This window comes from Lampris incognitus, unplaced genomic scaffold (assembly GCF_029633865.1).
Source record: "Lampris incognitus isolate fLamInc1 unplaced genomic scaffold, fLamInc1.hap2 H_2, whole genome shotgun sequence".
NCBI lineage: Eukaryota > Metazoa > Chordata > Actinopteri > Lampriformes > Lampridae > Lampris > Lampris incognitus.
The window spans coordinates 1,030,955-1,052,311 of NW_026611077.1; the positions used below are offsets into that span (position 1 = coordinate 1,030,955).

Sequence of the window (21,357 nt, forward strand, 5' to 3'; positions counted from 1 at the left end):
ACAAAGGTATGCAACTGTTTGTATAGCTGAACTGAAGTGTTTAGTAATGGATTTTATAAATCTATACAACATTTGCATTGATATTGTTCATTTTTGCAAACCTATACAAATGTCCACAAATACACTCACTGGCCACTTTATTAGGTACACCTTGCTAGTACCGGGTTGGACCCCCTTTTGCCCTCAGAACTGCCTTAATCCTTCGTGGCATAGATTCAACAAGGTATCGGAAACATTCCTCAGAGAGTTTGGTCCATATTGACATGATAGCATCACGCAGTTGCTGCAGATTTGTAGGCTGCACATCCGTGATGCGAATCTCCCGGTCCACCACATCCCAAAGGTGCTCTATTGGATTGAGATCTGGTGACTGTGGAGGCCATTTGAGTACAGTGAACTCATTGTCATGTTCAAGAAACCAGTCTGAGATGATTCGAGCTTTATGACATGGCGCGTTATCCTGCTGGAAGTAGCCATCAGAAGATGGGAACACTGTGGTCATAAAGGGATGGACATGGTCAGCAACAATACTCAGGTAGGCTGTGGCGTTGACACGACGCTCAATTGGTATTAAGGGGCCCAAAGTGTGCCAAGAAAATATCCCCCACACCATTACACCACCACCACCAGCCTGAACCGTTGATACAAGGCAGGATGGATCCATGTTTTCATGTCGCTGACGCCAAATTCTGACCCTACCATCCGAATGTCGCAGCAGAAATCGAGACTCATCAGACCAGGCAACGTTTTTCCAATCTTCTATTGTCCAATTTTGGTGAGCCTGTGCGAATTGTAGCCTCAGTTTCCTGTTCTTAGCTGACAGGAGTGGCACCCGGTGTGGTCTTCTGCTGCTGTAGCCCATCTGCCTCAAGGTTCGACGTGTTGTGCGTTCAGAGATGCTCTTCTGCATACCTCGGTTGTAATGAGTGGTTATTTGAGTTACTGTTGCCTTTCTATCAGCTCGAACCAGTCTGGCCATTCTCCTCTGACCTCTGGCATCAACAAGGCATTTTTGCCCACAAAACTGCCGCTCACTGGATATTTTCTCTTTTTCGGACCATTCTCTGTAAACCCTAGAGATGGTTGTGCGTGAAAATCCCAGTAGATCAGCAGTTTCTGAAATACTCAGACCAGCCCGTCTGGCACCAACAACCATGCCACATTCAAAGTCACTTAAATCACCTTTCTTCCCCATTCTGATGCTCGGTTTGAACTGCAGCAGATCGTCTTGACCATGTCTACATGCCTAAATGCATTGAGTTGCTGCCATGTGATTGGCTGATTAGAAATTTGCGTTAATGAGCAGTTGGACAGGTGTGCCTAATAAAGTGGCCGGTGAGTGTATATGCCACTGTTCTTCTGTTGATTATCGTATTGATGCTGGTTTTGTTGCAAACTGTGTTGGGACACCTCGGCGTGATAATGCACTTCAAATGAACTCTGACTTGACTTGACTGTTCGTACATTCATGCGCTTCTGCAGTTGTGTAGCTGAACTAAAGTGTTTAGCTGCAGTGGATGCTTGCATGCATGCTTTGCAGGCAGTATCATTTATTATGTTTTTGTCATTTTGTGTTTTCTAAGATACTGGCTATTGAGTGAAATTGAGTACTGTGAATGACACGAGTGCATGGGTCATATATGGCTTCCCAAGTCACACTTCTTTTTTTTTACTTGTATTTTTGCCGTGCTTTTTTTTTCAGGCTGGGTCAAGGCATCATGCCACACTTTCTTTTCATTGACTGACAATTCATCTCCCACCAGTTAATCAAAAACAGCCCTGAAAGTTGTCAACCATTTTGAAGTTTAAAGATTTGTGCAAATCATCAGTTTGTCTTCCATTTCTACAAATCAGTGCAATTACTTGTAAATAATATTTACTGTTCACTTTCACTATACAATTTTTGTGATTATGTTGATTCACTCTTTAAAATGTTTACACGATTCACTTTTTAAAATGTTTACATGTTGTTATATGATGTAGTTGAACAGTACTGGGATCTAACTGCACAGGAGAATCATCAATGATGGGATACATGCTATTATATGTTTACTTTATCACAATTTGTCTCCTAATGGTCCAGCCTTTAACAGAGGGAGTGCTTCCCCTCTGACGCTTGGTATCTCATAAGTTTGCTTCTAAAGCATTTTGGATAAAAGCATGCCCTAAGTGACTAACTGCTATTTTCACATGTATTGCCCAAAAATAAATGTTTTTAATTCAGCTATAGGTGACCTCAATGCATATGATCTCAACTTTCTGTCACCTCAGTACCCAGTTTATTTGCATGAATTCACTCTCAGTTCTGCTATCAGACATTTTATTATACATCATAATACTGGAAATGAATTAATGAAAGGGTGCACATTTTAAATGTATGTATTTGTATATTTTACATATTCGGTTTAGTTTTTTATGGCCATGGAACAATGGACCAACTCTTTACCCTTGCAGAAGGGCTGAGGGAGGCATGGGAGTTTGACCAGCCAGTCTACATGTGTTTTGTGGACTTGGAGAATGCTTACAACTGTGTATCTCGGGGCACTACAAGACATGTGGTCCTTGTATAACCAAAGTGAGAGCTGTGTCCACATTCTCGGCACAAAGTTAAACACGTTTTCGGTGGGTGTCGGACTCTGCCAAGGTTGTCCCTTGTCTCCGATTCTGTTTGTGATATTCATGGACAGAATCTCAAGCTGCAGCCAAGGTGAGGAGTGTGTCCGTTTTTTGGAACCTCAGAATTGCATCTCTGCCTTTCGCAGATGATGTGGTTTTGTTGGCTTCATCAGAGAACGTGAACTCCAATATGCACTGGGGCGGTTTGCAGCTGAGTGTGAAATGGCCGGGATGAGAGTCAGCACCTCCAAGTCTGAGGCCATGGTTCTCTACCGGAAAATGGTGGATTGCCCCCTCCGGGTTGGGGATGAGTTGTTGCCTCAAGTGAAGATGTTCAAGTATCTCGGAGTTTTGTCCACGAGTGAGCATAAGCAGGAGATTGACAGGCGGATTGGTGCCGCATCAGCAGTAATGCGGACATTGTACCAGACCGCTGTGCTGAAGAGGGAACTCAGCTGGAAGGCAAAGCTCTCAATTTACTAGTCAATCGTCGTTCCAACCATCACCTATGGTCATGAGCTTTGGGTAGTGACCGAAAGAGTGAGATCGCGGATACAAGCAGCGTAAATTAGTTTCCTCCGGAGGGTGTCTGGGCTCAGCCTTAGAGATACGATGGGGAGCTCTGACATCCGGAGGGAGCTTGGAGTAGAGCAACTGTTCCTTCACTTCGAAAGGAGCCAGTTGAGGTGGTTTGGGCATCTGAATAGGATGCCTCCTGGGTGCCTTCCTTTGGAGGTTTTCCGGGCACGTCTAACTGGGAGGAGATCCCAGTGTCTCCTGGAGGGACTGTATGTCCAATCTGGCCTGGGAATGTCTTGTGATCCCCCAGGAGGAGCTGGAGGGCGTTGCTGGGGAGAGTGACGTCTGGAGTGCCCTACTTAGCTTGCTGCCACCGCGAGCCGACCCCGGAGAAGCGGCAGATGATGAGATGAGATTAGATATTTTACATATATTAAATTACTTTTTTTTAACCACAAATGTTGTTTCTTTGTGTTGTGTTCTTCTTTTCAGATTATGTTTCAACAGTATTTACAAATAGTATATCATAACTGCTGTTTGCAGTGACTGCAATGAAATCCACAATGGTTTGGGAGCTCTAAGGATAGGCAATGGTGTTACTTAGTCATTTCACACCTATCAAAAACCATATAAAATAAGTAAAAAGTATGTCATATATACTTTGACAATATTTTTGTTTAGGTTTTCATTTGGAATGTATATATCAGCCAGGGAGGAGCAATATTCTAGAATTATGTGGCAGTTGGAAGAACGAAGAAGGATCAGATTGTTAAAAAACATTAGAGAGCATAAAAGGATGTAATTTGGATTTGTGAATGCCCACTGCCTACCCAGCCACTGACCTCACTTAACGTCACTGACATACATACATACAACAAGAAAATACCAAATATTCTGTGCAAGGTCAAAATCTTCAATAAGGTTTAGTTTATGAAGAACAGCGATGTCTGCGGTATGGTCATTGGGACATCGGCATTACTGTGGCTGATGGCACAGCACATTGGTGTTGGTGCAGTTATCAGTTTATATGTCTGTTTGGAATATATGAGCTTTTTCACACTGAGGCCCATTGGAGGTTGTCTTTCGGGAATATGAAGACTGTCAGTCCCTATGTTCAGATGCCAGGCATCCTAGGGGGGGAGGACGGTGTAGCAGCATCCTCTTCAGGTGTAGCGCAGCAGTGAGTAGCATGGATCCATTCTGGTTTGCTTTCCACCTTCACAGAGTTTCTGGTCATCAGCAAGACCTGGAATGGGCCTTTCCACCAAAGAGAGTGGGAGACTTTTTCTTGATATTTTACCTGGTTAAAATGGGTGTGTGGGCTTTCTGGGGGCACTGGTAAATGTGATAAATCACGGTGATGGTGTGTTCTCAAGATTTTGCCTCGTGTCAAGACAAAATCTGCAATTGCTTCCTCAGTCCATATCAGGGTAGCTATGTGATGTGTTAGAGGTGGGCTGGCACCTGTGGACATGGGTTTTCCCATCAGAATTTCATGGTAGCTGTGGGGTGCTTCTGATAGCATGAAGCACCAAGGTTATAGCATCTGACTACTTCAATCCAGTAGTGTGAACAGCTTTGATTAGCTTTTGTTTAGTTGTGTCATTCATTCTCTCAACTTGGCCAGAGCTTTGTATGCTCCAAGGTACATGTAGCTTCCGCTTGGCACAGTCCTTGTGTTACTTTAGAGGTGAATTGAATTCCTTGATGATTGTTTATGCCTTGTGGAATTCTATAATCTAGAAACAATTTCTTTCATCAAAGAGTACAGGTTTAACATCTTCATTCCTGGTGTATGCTTCAACCCATGTTGACAAATTATCTACAATTACCAAAAATATATTTAAATCCATTGCATGGGGGGAGGCGTATGTACAAAGTCTATATGCACATTTGCAAATGTGCCTGCTGGTGTTGGTAGGTGCTCATGTTGTGCAATGGCCTTACCTTTGTCGTTTTGTTGGCAAACCATGCATCTGTCATGGGTGTGTGATCTGGGTCATCGGGGCTTGCCTGTTCCCCATCCCCTGATTTGGTGTTTCGGTTCACTTGTGCCCCATTTCACCTGAATGACCCTGATTGCCCCTGCTTCACTCACCCGTTCCCCTTTCTCCATCTGGCTGTTCTGTTCCTGCCCTGTCTTACACACCTGCGCCCAATCTCCCTGATTGGCTCCCCTATGTATACATTCCCCATGATTCCCTGGCTCCTTGTCGGATCACCTCACAGACACACACACACAGACACATATTGACTGTTGATCGCCAGATGTACCACATCTTGTTGCGAGCCTTCCCTGTGTCTTTACCTGCTGTCTGTAAGTTTGTTGTTTAATCAAAACATTGTCCTAGCCCAGCCCGTCTCTGGGTCATGCATTTGGATCCTCCTAACTGCTCCCAGCGTGAAAGTATGATCCCACCATACTATGGACCCAGCCGACTCTGCCATGCTAGAAGTCGCTCTCCGCTCTCAAGACGGGTGCCTCACTCAGCATGAGGAACAGCTGAGCTCCATCTGTCATGGCCTCCGGGAGATGGACGCCCATCACGTGGAGTTGAGACCTGGCTGACTAAGCAGTAGTACACTCACCAGTCAGTTGCAGCAGCTCCTGGTCCAGGATGCCCGCCAGCTCCGACCGTAGCGACTGCTTCTCAGCCAGCGATTCGCTTAGCTTGCCATTTACCTGGGAGGATTTCGGTGTGTCGAGGGACACCTTCCTGAACGAGGAGCCAGGCTTCCTTAAGCTCCTCACTGCCATCTGGACGAGGGACCCTGAGTTTGTCCGGTAAACAGCCTTTTTTTAGGTGGCAGTAATTTAGTGACCCGGTCCCTGATCATCCCAAGCCCGGCATCTTGGCCTGCCATGTTTGCCCAACATCTTTGCTGTCCAGCATCCTCGAGTCTTGGCTGCCCAGTGTCCCCGAGTCTCGGCTGCTCAGTGTTCCTGAGTCTCGTCTGCCCAGCATCACTGAGTTTTGGCTGCCCAGCATCCCCGAGCCATGGCTGCCCAGCGTCCCTGAGTCTCAGCTGCTCAGCACCATCCTATGGACACTCTTCCGGTTCCAGAGTGGTTGGCCGGTCCCTGCCGATGCCCAGTCTGTTCCTGTTCCTGAGTCGTTGGCTGCCTTTGCTGATGTCCAGCCTGTTCCCGAGCCATCAACCGCCTCTGCCGACAACCAGTCTGTTCCCCGAGCGGTCCAGCCGCCTCTGATGCCTGTTCCTCGAGCGGTCCGGCCGCCTCCAATACCTGTTCCCCAAGCGGTCCGGCCGCATCCGATGCCTACTCCCCGAGTGGTCCGGCCGCCTCCGATGCCTGTTCCCTGAGCCGTTCAGCCACCTCCGATGCCTGTACCCCGGGTGGTCTGGCTGCCACCGATGCCTTTACCCCGAGCGGTCCGGCCGCCTCTGGTGCCTGTACCCCAAGTGGTCGCGCCGCCTCTGATGCTTGTACCCCGAGCAGCGGCTGCCTGTACTCCAAGTGGCTATCAAGATGCCTCTGAGGCCTTTGTCCCGAGCGGCCATCCCGATGCCTGTGCCCTGAGTGGCCAGCCCAATGCCTGTGCCCCGAGCGTCCGTCCCGATGCCTGTGCCCCAGGTGGCCATCCCGATGCCTGTGCCCCGAGCGGCTGTCCCGGTGCCTGTGCTGCCTCTGTCCTGTCCACGCTGCAGGTCTCCTGAGCAGCGGTCCTGTCTGCGTCGCCGACCTCCCGAGCGGCAGTTCTATCTATGTCTCCAACCTCCTGAGCGGCGGTCCTGTTTTCATTGCTGGCCTTCCGAGAGCGGAGGTCCTGTCTACGTTGCTGACCTCTCAAGCGGTGGTCCTATCTACGTCGCCGACCTCTCCAGCGGCGGTTCTGTCTATGTCGCCGGCCTCCAGAGTGGTGGTACTGTCTGCGTCACCGCTCTTGTCCACGATGAAAAGTCGTGGACAAGTCGTCCTCGGTCAACGTGGTGGTCCACAGTCACAAGAGAGGCTTGGACTGGGCTGCCTTCCCCACTCGCCTAAGCCTGTCCAATTGCTACGCGACCCTGTCTTGACGACACTCTGGTCCACCCAGCTGATGCTCCAGTGAGTCCGACAAGTCCCGATCTGGACCTTTCTGCAAAAATGGCACCTGCTGACACTGCAGCTTCCCAGCTAGTGGCTAGCAGTGTTCAGTTGGCTCGCCATCCCACTGTGAAGCCAAGACAGCAGCCCTCATCCCAGGTGGTGACATCCTCTTCCTGTCATAAGATCCGGAAAGAGGCTGTGATTAGATGCTCTCAAAGTCTTCCGTGTCTCCAGCTCCAAGGGAAATGCACCCAGAGTTGATGTAGCTGCCTTGTCACAGTACTTGCTTGCTCGGACACCTATTCCGAATCAGCGATTTCAAGACACAGTGTGGATCGTGCACTCTTCTGCCATGAGAACCCACAGTCGACATCTCCTCGTCTCCTTTTCGCCACAGCCACATTAATAGTTGGGGATTCTATAATCAGGAACATCCGTTTTCTCAGCACAACCACACACTTTTTCCCTGGAGCAACAGTCCCTGGTATCCTTATTCAATACCAGGGTTGATCCACTCACTCCTGTCCTCCAACCAATCGAGTGATCGTTCATGCGGTGACAAACGAGGCAGGTCATCAGCAGTCTGAGTTAACAAAAAAGGATTTTTATGACATGTTTTGCTTTTTAAGTACTTGTGGAAAGTCATTTTTTATTTCAGGTCCTATTCTGACACTGACCCATGGAGCAGGGCATTTTAACAGACTCCTATGCCTCCACACGTGGCTCATCTCCACTTGCAGAGCTCACAATATAGGTTTTATTGAAAATTTTAATCTGTATTGGGATCATTTCTCTCTTCAGAACTGACGGAGTCCACCCGAACCGGCTGGGTAGCCGAATGCTAGCGGCCAACCTGCAGCACTCTGTAGTCTTCTCCAGGTGACTGATTGTTTACATCCCACTCTTCCCTCCCAGAACCTCTGACCATAAAGCTGTGTATTTCAACACCAACCTACTGCTCAGTAAATCAAGGGTGCATCGTACCATATGATACAACAACATTAGATATGTTCAGCAGTTTAATTACCTTGAACCCCATTCCTGCTCCCACCTCCTCACTCCCTGATCTTATGGACTACTACAATAATGTTTTATCTTCTGCACTTGATACTTTATAAATATATACATTTTATAAGTCCATTATATTTCTGTTTATCCTCTTTCAATGTTGTATTCTGTAAATTGTGTAAACACAACATCCATTGTACCTTGTCCATCTTGGGAGAGAGATCCCTCTTCTGTTGCTCTCCCTGAGGTTTCTTCCTAATTTTTTCTCCCTGTTAAATGTTTTTTTAGGGAGTTCCTTATCCGATGAGAAGGTCTAAGGATGTTGCGTTGTTGTAAAGCCCACTGAGGCAAATTTGTAATTTGTGATATTGGGCTATACAAATAAAATTGAATTGACTGGACTTTAATTCCCCTTTCAGGGGGATTAAAGTCCAGTCCAGGTGTTATCCATTCCTTGTTCTTCCTCTTTCTGTAGCCTAAGACTTTGGTGGCTGCCACTACATAAAACCTTTTGATGGTCTTCCACTTGCTGTTGATTTCTGAGTCTTCATTTGTTGGGTCGGCCAGAGCACTGAAGCGGTTCCAGAGCTCCATGCCAAACTCTTTGTTGGTCTTTTGGCATTTCAGCTTGGCTATGTGGAGGTCTTTCTTGTGATGACCCAGTTTTGCCACTTTCCTTAGTTTCAACTTGATGATGGCTGTTAGAAGGCAGTGGTCACTGTTGACATCGGCTCAATGGCAAATTTGAAAATCTTGAAGAGAACTGCGCCACCTTCCATTGATCAAGATGTGGTCGATCTGATTGATAGTGGAACCATCAGGTGACTTCTATGTGAGCTTGTGGATTCTGTGGAAAGATGGTGCCACCAATGACAGTTGTTCAAGCAAATTTGAACAAGTCATTCACCACTGTCACTCATTACACCACATCCATGCCTTCCCATGGCTCTCTCATAGTCGGTATTATCAGCTCCAACCTTGGCATTGATGTCATCCATGATCAGAAGCATATCTTGCTGCGGAACTTTGGAGACTGACTCATACAAGTCATCTTTTTCCTTCTCCTCTGCTTCATTTGTTGGTGCATACCACTGAATGATGGTGAGCTTGCCGTGCTTGGAGGTGAAGAAGGCTCTGATCCGCCTGTCACTGAGGGGCCCCCACTCTAACAATTATGAGGGCAAATGTCACATGTGTGTTGATCGTTGTTCCCAGAGTGCATGATAACTTTGCGATTGCTCGACACTTGGCATCCAGAGCTGGTCCATCTGCAATCATTAATCTGATGCGACAGTCTAAGGAGAGCATGTTGTATTGTTGTAAAGCCCACTGAGGCAAGTTTCTAATTTGTGATATGGGCTGTACAGATAAATTTGACTTGACTTAATACCCACAATTTCCAGCCTATATCTTTTAATTTCACTGGTGACCTGTACTGTTTCTAATGTCTCGAATATGGTGCTGACATTCCATGCACCTAGGCAGATCTTGGCATTGAGCCCAAGTTTTTGCTCTCTTGACGTCCTGCAGCAGGTCTTCATCAGGAGTGGTCTTACTGCCAGTAGGTTGGCTGAAGTCCACTGCAAGGTCCGCGGATGTTGAATGGGTGGAGTTGTTGGCACCACGCTCAACCCCCAACCTAAAGGACCAAGTGCTTAATTGTGACTGGTCTCTACACTGAAATTTTCCCGATGGTGACACAAAAGTTTCCCTATCACGACAAGGTAAGCAGCAGGGGAAGCTTGTGTGTCTCCGAGAGATTCTTAACTTGCCTTGTTTTCAGCTTTTCGAAAGCTACTAGAGCACTAACCCAGTCCGTAGGTTTGGTGACTTTTCGAATTATGCCCTCCTTCTTCATTCCATCCAATATATATTTAAGTTGGCTGTGGAGGGCATATGGAAGAAGAAAGATAAAAAGAGCTCACAAACGGAGAGACAGAGTGTGTGGCATGAGCTGCAGATGCGTGCTAATTGAGAGCCAACTAGTCGCAGTTAAACCAAAACTGGAGTGGGGAGAGCTTCATCTTGCTGGCCGTCTACAGGGATGCCACTGGTGGGCTAATTAATCCGTTTTTGTCTTCATAATTCATTGCTGGTTAGCACTGCTTTTAGAGTTCAATGCTAGTTAGCATTCTGGTATTAGGGTAATGTGAAAACGGTTAGCTAATCACTCAGATTGCCTTGCTGTGTAGCTTATCTCATGTGTAATTCAGTTAGCTTGAGGTTAGCCATGTTCTGTGCAATTATGTGCAATATGTATGGTTATATATCGAATTAATTTGATAAAGGATGTAGAATATGAGTGGGATTCATTTTGTATACCCTTAAAAAAGAATGATTAAGTTAAAAATTAGGTTTATCTTTCTGTACTTGTGGAATGGAATTAGCAGTAATGGCCGCATTATTTTTTCCTCTCTCCTTGTAATGTAAATGTTTTCAACCTAACAACGCAATCATCAAAAAGCTTGAAAGATGAAATAATTTAATTAAAACAAGACTAAAGAAGATTGCTGTTTGAGTTGTGCCATACATTCCCTGTGGTTGGCTTAGGCCTTTTTCAATTTTGGGCAGGAGCTGAAGCAAATTCCCCTAAATAACTTGACAATAAGTAATGTAAAAGTAAAATGTAATGTAAAAATAATGTAAGAGTAAAAGTCAGGTAAAAGTGCATGATGTTTGCGGATGACATTGTGATCTGTAGCGAGAGGATGTTGTGTTGCTGTAAAGCCCCTTGAGGCAAATTTGTAATTTGTGATATTGGGCTATACAAATAAAATTGACTTCAGTTGACTTTACTTGACTAGTGTGCAGGTTGAGGAGACCCTGGAGAGGTGGAGGTATGCGCTGGAGAGAAGAGGAATGAAAGTCAGTAGGACCGAGATGGAATACATATGCATGAATGAGAGGGAGGACAGTGGAATGAGGAGGATGCACGAATACTTGGGGTCAACTGTCCAAAGTAACGGGGAGTGCAGAAGAGAGGTGAAGAGGAGAGTGCAGGCAGGGTGGGGTGGGTGGAGAGGAGTGTCAGGAATGATTTCTGACAGAAGGGTACCAGCAAGAGTTAAAGGGAATGTTTACAAGATGGTTGTGAGTCCAGTTAAGTTATATGGTTTGGAGACAGTGGCACTGATGAAATGACAGGAGGTGGAGCTGGAGGTGGCAGAGTTGAAGATGCTAAGATTTTCATTGGGAGTGATGAAGAAGGACAGGATTGGGAACTTGTATATTAGAGGGACAGCTCAGATTGGACGGTTTGGAGACAAAGCAAGAGAGGCAAGATTGAGATGGTTTGGACATGTGTGGAGGAGAGATGCTGGGTATATTGGGAGAAGGGTGCTGAATATGGAGCTGCCAGGGAAGAGGAAAAGAGGAGGGCCAAAGAGGAGGTGTATGGATGTGGTGAGGGAGGACATGCAGGTAACTGGCATGACAGAAGAAGATACAGAGGACAGGAAGAGATGGAAACGGATGATCCGCTGTGGCAACTCCTAACGGGAGCAGCCGAAAGTAGTAGTAGTAGTAGTAGTATTTTTATTTTTTTCTTACTAGAGCTTGACTGTCTGTAATAGAACCCAATTTCCCCTCGGGGATGAATAAAGTATGCTGATTCTGATGATACATATCCACATCCGGCTTCCCACCCACAGACATGGCCAGTTGTGTCTGCAGGTACACCTGACCAAACACGGGGATTCGAACCTGAGATCCCCATGTCGGTAGGCAACAGAATAACCCGCTGGGCTACCCTGATGCCCCCAAAATCAAATTCTGCTTAGGCCCCATAAAGGCTTGGGCCGGCCCTGCTTCGATACATTTTGTGAAAAGTCTTTGCAGGTGTTACATTTGCTTGGGCACCTGTATCTACTTTGAGTTTGACTTGGTGTTTTTGCCCAACTTTTACTTCCTATTTTTGCTTCCGGTGTGGGAAGATGATGGTGCGAATTCGCATTTGCAGCAGCCTCACACAGTACTGTCCTTGCAGTGTCTTTGTCTACGTCTGCGTCTAAGTTTGTGTCTTCATTTGATGGCTGGGAGAGCTGGCACTGAATCGGCTGGGAGAGCTTGGTCTGCTGCATCCTTTGGGCCCAGGGACCACGGCTCTGCCCAGAACTGCACCTGAAGAGGTAGGACAGTCTGATAGGATGCAGAAGCAGGGCAGGCTAAGCTAACTGCTAGTCGGTGCAGACCGGCAGTTCTGATAACTCCAAAGGCAGTCTGGCAGCAGCCTCGCCTAGCATTGACTGTGTTTTTAGTGTCGTCATGTGGAGTGCAGGAAGGTGTGTCAAAGGTGTCTGGCAGAGAGAGTTGGCATTGGATTGGCTGAGGGGGCCTGGTCTGCTGCATCTGGTGGGCCCAAGGACCACGGCCCTACCCAGAGCTGAGCCCGAAGAAGAAACACCTAGGGTGGTCTGACAGGACGTGGAAGCAGGGCAGGCTAAGCTAACTGCTAGCTCATGCAGACCAGCAGTTCTGACAGTCATCCTGGCTGGCATTCGTTCTCCTGGACAGTATTTTTTTCTTTTTTTTTTTGGTTTGGATTTATGTGTTAGTTTGGATATATGTGTTCTTGCAGTTCTTGTAGTTTTTGGATATGTGAAATGACAAAGTGTTCCTGATTCCTGATTCAGCAAAGGATTGCTCTTTTATGATGGTGTCAATGAACAACTCTTCAGAATTCTATGCAATGTCTGTGATAGCATGGATTTTTCTTTGTCTGTGTTTTGTATGTCGGTGTTTGGGTTCTGCATACTTTGGCAAAGTGGCTTAATTTTTTGCATTTGTTGCAATATCAACCTCGTGCCTACAAAGGAAAGACTCACCCACTCACAGCATATGTAATCTGCAGACGCACTGTCGACAACTTACTCAGCAGGCCGCTGTCTGTAAAGTGAATCTGGTGAGGAGAGTAGATGAAACGGTGTGCAACAGAGGATACCTATTCTGTTGTCCACCAACACGGGGATCGCTCGTTCGAATCCATGTGTTACGTCCGGCTTAGTCAGGTGTCCCTACAGATAACATTTGCTGTGTCTGCAGCTGGGTAGCCCGATGTGAGTATGTGTCCTGGTTGCTGCACTAGTGCCTCCTCAAGTTAGTCGGGGCACCTGTTCGGGGGGAGGGGGGACTGGGGGAATAGTGTGATCCTTCCACATCTCCCTGGCGAAACTCCTCACTGTCAGGTGAAAAGAAGCGGCTGGTGACTCCACATGTATCGGAGAAGACATGTGGTAGTCTGCAGCCCTCCCCGGATCGGCAGAGGGGGTGGAACAGAGATCGGGACGGCTCGGAAGAGTGGGGTAATTGGCTGGATACCATTGGGGAGAAAGGGGGGGGTGGATAAAAAAGAGAAATTCCAGAAGAGATGAAAAAAATGTTTTTGAGCTATATCACTCTCGAAAGCGTTACAAAGCCATTTCTAGGTCATTGTTCATGATTTGACAATAAGAAAGAGACTGGGAAAAAGTGGAATTCATTGGAGAGTGTCAAGGCGCAAACCACTGCTATGAGAAATATTAGTGCTCGTCTCACATTTGCAAAAAGACACATTGATGATCTCCAAGCGTTTTGGGATAGTGGTCTGTGGACAGAAGAGTCAAAAGTAGAACTCTTTGAAAGACACGGGTCCCGCTTTGTCTGGTATAAAGCTAACACAGCATTTCACAATAAGAACATCATACCAACAGCAAAAATATTGTGGTAGAAGTGTGTTTGCGTGTGGGTACATTGCTACCTCGGGGCCCAGAAGACTTGCCATCATTGAAGGAACCATGAATTCTGCTCTCTACCAGGAAATTCTGAAGGAGGATGTCAGTCCGGAATCTTAAGCTGAAGCGTAACTCAGTTATGCAGCAGGACAATGATCCAAAACTCAAAAGTAAATCCATCTCAGAATGGCTCAAAAGAAACAAACTTAAGGTTTTGGAGTGGCCTAGTCAAAATCCTGACCTGAACCCCATCAAGATGCAGTTGCAGGACCTTAAATGGGCAGTCCATGCTCGAAAACCTGCCAGTGTCGCTGAATTACAGCAATTGTGTAATGAGGAGGGCCAAAATTCCTCCACAGTGATGTGAAAGACTGCTCTCCAATTATATGAAGTATTCGGTTGCAGTTGTTGCTGCTAAAGGTGATACAATCAGTTATGAAGTTCAGGGGGCAATTACTTTTCCACATGGATAATATGGGTGTTGGATAACTTCTTTTCTTCAATAAAGGAAATGATCATTTAAAAACTGTATGTTGTGTTTATTTGAGTTTTTCAAAGCACTGTATCAGCCCATCTATCTGCTTCTCCCATGTCTCAGACTGTTTCACAGGCCCGTTCATAGAAAACGCAGGGCCCCTGAAAAGGTCCTCTGAATGCCCCCCCCAAAAAATCTGCTTTACTCATATCAACGTATGTGCATGCTCTCTCTCCTACTAAGCACATGCAATGAAAACTGAGACTTAGTAAAGAGGACTACATAGGCACGCACATACACACACACCATAATAGAACTCTGACACATTTAAACACACCAAGGCCAACAAGGATCTGCTATGCTTACACCATACGTTTCTTAGTAGAAAATGTAAATTTTTTACCTTATGGCTTCATCTTTGCCTCTTATACAGCCATCTTCCTTGGGTTACTGGATGCAAAGTCCTTTATAATGTCGTTAAAGTGCATCTGTTTAACCAGTTCATACTCAATGGCAAGTACTGCCAGTATTGTAGTATTGCAGACAGTCATCTTAGCTGGCATTCATTCTCTCTCACACACACACACACACACACACACACACACACGTATATATAGAGAGATGTAGGGGAAAAAATTTTTTGAATACATAGCAGTACAAGCTTGCTTCGTGCGTCGCGCACTAATATTCCGCTCCTCATTAGTTGAGCACTTTTATCAACACCATTGACGATTTCTGAAAAAGAAAAAAAACTTTTTTTTCCAGAAACCGTCAATGGTGTTGATAAATGCTCAATTCGGAAACCGTCAAAAAACGCTATACAGATGCAGGGAAAAAAAGCGTTAATACATAGTACAAGCCTGTTTCGTGCGTCGTGCACTCATCAGATGCTAATAGCAGCACACACACACATATATATATATATATATATATATATATATATATATATATATATATATATATATATATATACACTACCGTTCAAAAGTTTGGGATCACCCAAACAATTTTGTGTTTTCCATGAAAAGTCACACTTATTCACCACCATATGTTGTGAAATGAATAGAAAATAGAGTCAAGACATTGACAAGGTTAGAAATAATGATTTGTATTTGAAATAAGATTTTTTTTACATCAAACTTTGCTTTCGTCAAAGAATCCTCCATTTGCAGCAATTACAGCATTGCAGACCTTTGGCATTCTAGCTGTTAATTTGTTGAGGTAATCTGGAGAAATTGCACCCCACGCTTCCAGAAGCAGCTCCCACAAGTTGGATTGGTTGGATGGGCACTTCTTTGAGCAGATTGAGTTTCTGGAGCATCACATTTGTGGGGTCAATTAAACGCTCAAAATGGCCAGAAAAAGAGAACTTTCATCTGAAACTCGACAGTCTATTCTTGTTCTTAGAAATGAAGGCTATTCCATGCGAGAAATTGCTAAGAAATTGAAGATTTCCTACACCGGTGTGTACTACTCCCTTCAGAGGACAGCACAAACAGGCTCTAACCAGAGTAGAAAAAGAAGTGGGAGGCCGCGTTGCACAACTGAGCAAGAAGATAAGTACATTAGAGTCTCTAGTTTGAGAAACAGACGCCTCACAGGTCCCCAACTGGCATCTTCATTAAATAGTACCTGTTAGAGCCTGTTTGTGCTGTCCTCTGAAGGGAGTAGTACACACCGGTGTAGGAAATCTTCAATTTCTTAGCAATTTCTCGCATGGAATAGCCTTCATTTCTAAGAACAAGAATAGACTGTCGAGTTTCAGATGAAAGTTCTCTTTTTCTGGCCATTTTGAGCGTTTAATTGACCCCACAAATGTGATGCTCCAGAAACTCAATCTGCTCAAAGAAGTGCCCATCCAATCAATCCAACTTGTGGGAGCTGCTTCTGGAAGCGTGGGGTGCAATTTCTCCAGATTACCTCAACAAATTAACAGCTAGAATGCCAAAGGTCTGCAATGCTGTAATTGCTGCAAATGGAGGATTCTTTAACGAAAGCAAAGTTTGATGTAAAAAAAATCTTATTTCAAATAAAAATCATTATTTCTAACCTTGTCAATGTCTTGACTCTATTTTCTATTCATTTCACAGCATATGGTGGTGAATAAGTGTGACTTTTCATGGAAAACATGAAATTGTTTGGGTGATCCCAAACTTTTGAACGGTAGTGTATATATATATATATATATGTGTGTGTGTGTGTGTGTGTGTGTGTGTGTGTGTGTGTGTGTGTGTGTGTGTGTGTGTGTGTGTGTGTGTGTGTGTGTGCGTGTGTGTGTGTCCATCTTTCTGTTTACCTTCCTTTCTGCTTATGCCCCTGTCCTTCCATCTTTGTACCAGGAATGACAGCAGCAGCTTCCCTGGTATCCCTGGCATGGGCCTTGGCATCCTACCAGAAGGCTCTCCGTGATTCTCGGGATGACAAAAAGCCCATCAGTTACCTGGCGGTCATCATCCAGTTCTGCTGGCACTTTTTCACCATAGCGGCACGAGTCATCACCTTCGCTCTTTTTGCCTCCGTGTTCCAGCTGTACTTCGGAATATTCATTGTCTTGCATTGGTGTGTCATGACCTTTTGGATAGTCCACTGTGAGACTGATTTCTGCATCAGCAAGTGGGAGGAGATTGTGTTCGATATGGTGGTGGGTATTATCTACATTTTCTCCTGGTTCAATGTCAAGGAAGGGCGCACAAGGTAAGGCTGGTGCTCATTTCTATTTTATTCCAGTCAGGTCTATTCTACTCAGTTATTTCTCTGATGTTTGTAGTGCTGAGGGTATATAATGGTATCTGGCTATTGTCAATCAATTAATAAAAAGTCAACTTTTGAATTTGACCATCCATGAAATTTTCGTTACACTAGCTTCAGCGTATTCATTTATTTATTTTAAGGTCCTGTGAATATATGAAAGAATGAATGAAATAATGAATGATATAAATAGTTATTTAATATTTTTATAATATTAATAATTAATAAAAGAGGAAAATACAAGGAATAGCGGTATATATAATATATAAATATAATATAATATATGTATATAAACTTAGCACAAAAAGTAAGGAAATGTGTGTTTGGTAGATTATTTCTTTGTTGTAACAATGCCTCTTGGCAATAAATCTTATATCAGGCACCTGATTGTCAGCACCTGGGGTACCAGAAGCTCAAAACAAGAGTCAATAGCAACAGCAAAATAAGCTGTTTGGCATTGGCAGAGAAGATTTGGCAAATGTTTCATGGGCACAGCCCACATACTCAGCTCTGCTGCTCATCGCACAAATGCATGTTCCTTACAAAGGAGGCACCATTTAAAAGGGAAATAAACAGGCTTTCCAACGGTACAAGATTTATTGCCAAGAACCATTGTTACAACAAAAGAATAATCTACCAAACACACATTTCCTTACTTTTTGTGCTAAGTATATATAACTGTTAAAAGAAACACTCAACGGGAGAGAAAGTGCTCAACAAATAAGGAGCAAAATAATCCAGTTAGTCAAGTAAATTCTCTATGAGACAGTACAAGCCTGTTTCATGTGATAATGATGCTTATACTTATAGCTTATGGCATGAAACAGGGTTGTACTGTCTCATAGAGAATTTACATGACTAACTGGATTATATATATGCTGTAAGAAAACAAACAACAATAAACACAAAAAACCAAAAGAGAAAACAGAAAAGAGTAGGTAGGCCAGAGTGAACAGGGTTTTATGTGGGACTGGAATACTCTTTGTTTGCACTGTGAATGCTGCCCTCGGTTGTTCATTCTTTTTAGTTCATTTATTATATAATTTCCTTGATTTTAAAGTGTTACTGGTCAACATTTTAATTTTATTTCAGGACAATATGTCTCTTCATTTTTCATATAATTTCATAAATGCTTCTGCTTTAATTCCAAATAAAAAAAAATTCTTAGCTCCTCAAAGCTCCTTTTCAATATACATGGCTTTAATCTGACAGTGAAGTGATATTTGATTTCCTTGTTTTTTGTTTTGAAGTTGTTCAGGTGATCAGAAGATAGGTGTGTTGGTTACTTTTAAGTATTGTAAAAAGAAAATCTGATTATTTGTTATATATGACCTAGAATGGGTTTTTCATATTGTGTTGTTGAAATGTATTTTCATTAAAAGTGTAAAGAAGTTGTAGTTTGAAATGTCCCTAACTGTAAATCAAAATACAGATGTTATCCTTTAATTATTTATTTTTTTACCACTATAAAGTAAAAGTAGACTTCAGTACAGCTTCAAAATAGCTGTTTTGAGTGGGAATATGTGGATTTCCTCTAGTTTTATCTCTTCCTATTTATGATACAAATCATTGAATTGTGCTAAGCTGATTCCTTTGCTTTCACTTAATTTCTCTTTGTATCTCCCTCTTCACTTGATTAGTCAGTTTGACTTTACATTGTCTTTGTGGCAGGTGTCGTCTCTTCATCTACTACCTGGTGATCCTAGTGGAGAATGCAACTTTGAGCACGCTTTGGTACCTCTACCGCTTGCCCCATACCACTGACGCCTTTGCTGTGCCCGCACTCTGTGTGATTTTTAGCAGTTTTCTGACTGGTGTAGTCTTTATGCTCATGTACTATGCCTTTTTTCACCCTAATGGTCCACGCTTTGGACGCTCACTCAGCAGCCAAGCACTTGACTTGGACCCTACTGCACAGTTCTCAACACTACCCTCAGAAGGTGCCACCAACTCACTGCGCTCTAACCGCGGTGGTACCACAACACTTGAACGTGATATGGGGAAGTACTCAGAACGGGATGGTTGTATGCCAGTGTTCCAGGTGCGTCCCACTGCACCTTCCACACCTTCATCTCGTGTCCCACGCCTTGAAGAGACCGTAATCAAGATTGATCTTTGTCGGAACCACTACCCAGCTTGGGAACGTCATGTCCTGGACCGGAGTATACGTAAGGCAATCCTGGCTATAGACTTCTCCCCTACAGCCCCCCGGTTGCAGTACAAAGATGATGCTCTGGTGCAGGAGAGATTGGAGTATGAGACCACATTATAGTCCCACCCTACCATTACTTGTAGGGGGAAATTGAAAGGAGCTGTTTGGCAGAATAAATCCTCCTATTGGATCAACAGCAGCAAGGACTGCAGCAATAAATTGCTATCACATTCATAGCCTATATCACATGAATGGCCCCAGTCGGAATTGAACCCCTAACCTTTGGCAGTATCAGTGCTATGCTTGAGGTAAATGCCACGATAACACCAGGCACTCCAGCTGAGCAACAGGATCAGCCATCATGGATGGTTGTTCCAGGAGATCTCAGCTCCAGGGGGAAGCCTCAATGTCATTCCTACTTCATCTTAACATGGAAAATCCTCTGTAATGCTAATTAAATTGATAGAATGGTTTCAAACTAATTAACCACGCCCACCCCCCAAGGTAACACTTTTTTTTGTTTAGCATTTGTAAAGGTTGGAGAAGCAAGAATCCTGTCCACCAAAGTCTGAGATTGCAACATATATCCAGATAGGATCTTTGGTGTGGGGAGCTTCTGTTATGAATGCAATACCTGATTTCCACTGAAAACTGAAACACCCCTGATTTTATATCAAGTAATCCCCTTTCTTGTGTTGAATAGTAGCTGGAAATCCAGAATATTCTCCTACATAAGAAGGTGAGAATAATCAAGGAACTGCTCTACGTCTAAAGCCCAACAGAAGAATAAATTCATACAACGCCAGTAGAAACTGTAATGCTTTGTGTTTTTGGAATGATTTCAAGTTCCAAGGATTTCAAGTTTCAATGATCCGTAGCTCTTGCAGAGTTAGATTGAGCAGGGAAGATGTACTTACATCTTGATATAAGAGGCTTCTCTAACATCCTAAAGGTCATCAGCTGTGTTCTTGTGCCAAAAAGTTTCCTTCTGACTGCTCTTCTATTAGAGTTATGTAGATTAGGAAAGTTCCACTTTATGGTTTTATATCTGGAAAAATGTTTTTCTTGCCCAACTAGTCAGTAACAGCTCTATTCTAGACTACAAAGTCAAAAAAATAGAGGTACAGCAGAAAGTGAACAACTTGAAAAACAACCGCTAAAGTAGCATCATTGTGTCGTCTCTGGATAAATAGCACTTGAATGTTCAACAAAGATGAAGTGAACGATGACAGACAAATTTTTGGTCTACCATCTGCAAAAAAAAACATCATATAATGGCAAACAAGACTTTTCTGGCAGCTCAACTCAACTGTTAACAATCAGCCTCTTTCCACCTGGCTTTACAAAGACACTGATTTCTGCTTTTCGGGGATGAATGCTGGGGAGAGTAGAGAAGGTGCTAAAAAGGAGAGGTGGTGTAAAAGTTGGGCAAGAATGATAAAATGACAAAGGCTTGAGGAGGGTTAAAAAAAAGAATGAGAATGGAAGAAGTGAATTGGCCAACAGTGGAATCAAAGAGAAGTGGGAATGGAGTGAAGAAGAGAGTAAAATGGAGTAATGAAAAGATGAGAGGAAGCTCAAGAGAACAAAGTAGGTAAACAATCAGGATAACAAAACCCAACAAACCAAACTACCAGGATTTATAGTACACTGACATGCAGCTTTTTTAACTTTACAGACAATTTAGAGTGTAATAAAATTATTGCAACCGTATGTGTTCACAAGAGGTGGTATGTTTGGCTATAAGAATAGAGCAAAAAGCTGGAAGGTCTATGTTGAAATGCCATAATCTGCTCTGTGCCGCCAAGTGAATCATTAAAGATTTACTTTGACCTTTTAGCTTTTTTTTCAGACACTTGTTATCCTGCAGGGAGTTTTTTTTTCATATCTGTCCTTCAGGTTCTGTTCACATCTATTATTGGAACCAGAGGTTGCCATTAACTGCAAGATGACAAACTAGCCTGCAGCTACTAGCACCGACTGGTTTAAATGAGAAATGGCAGCAATGCTAGCATTAAGTTTTTTTGTGAACTGAAGTGAAAATTCTGAAGCTTTCTCTGCACTGTAAGTATTTTGTGAG

At 44.0% G+C, this 21,357-nt stretch overlaps 1 protein-coding gene across 1 annotated transcript in view; it reads left to right on the plus strand.

Annotated features, from left to right (window-relative positions):
* The window catches only part of LOC130131973 (XK-related protein 4-like), a 154,864-nt gene extending 134,797 nt beyond the window's left edge, over positions 1-20,067 (plus strand). Inside the window, exons 3-4 of the mRNA XM_056301698.1 lie at positions 16,717-17,071; positions 18,797-20,067. Coding sequence (XP_056157673.1) covers positions 16,717-17,071; positions 18,797-19,397 — 956 coding nt within the window. The 3' untranslated portion in view covers positions 19,398-20,067. The remainder of the gene's footprint in view (positions 1-16,716; positions 17,072-18,796) is intronic.
* The last annotated feature ends 1,290 nt before the right edge of the window (positions 20,068-21,357 follow it).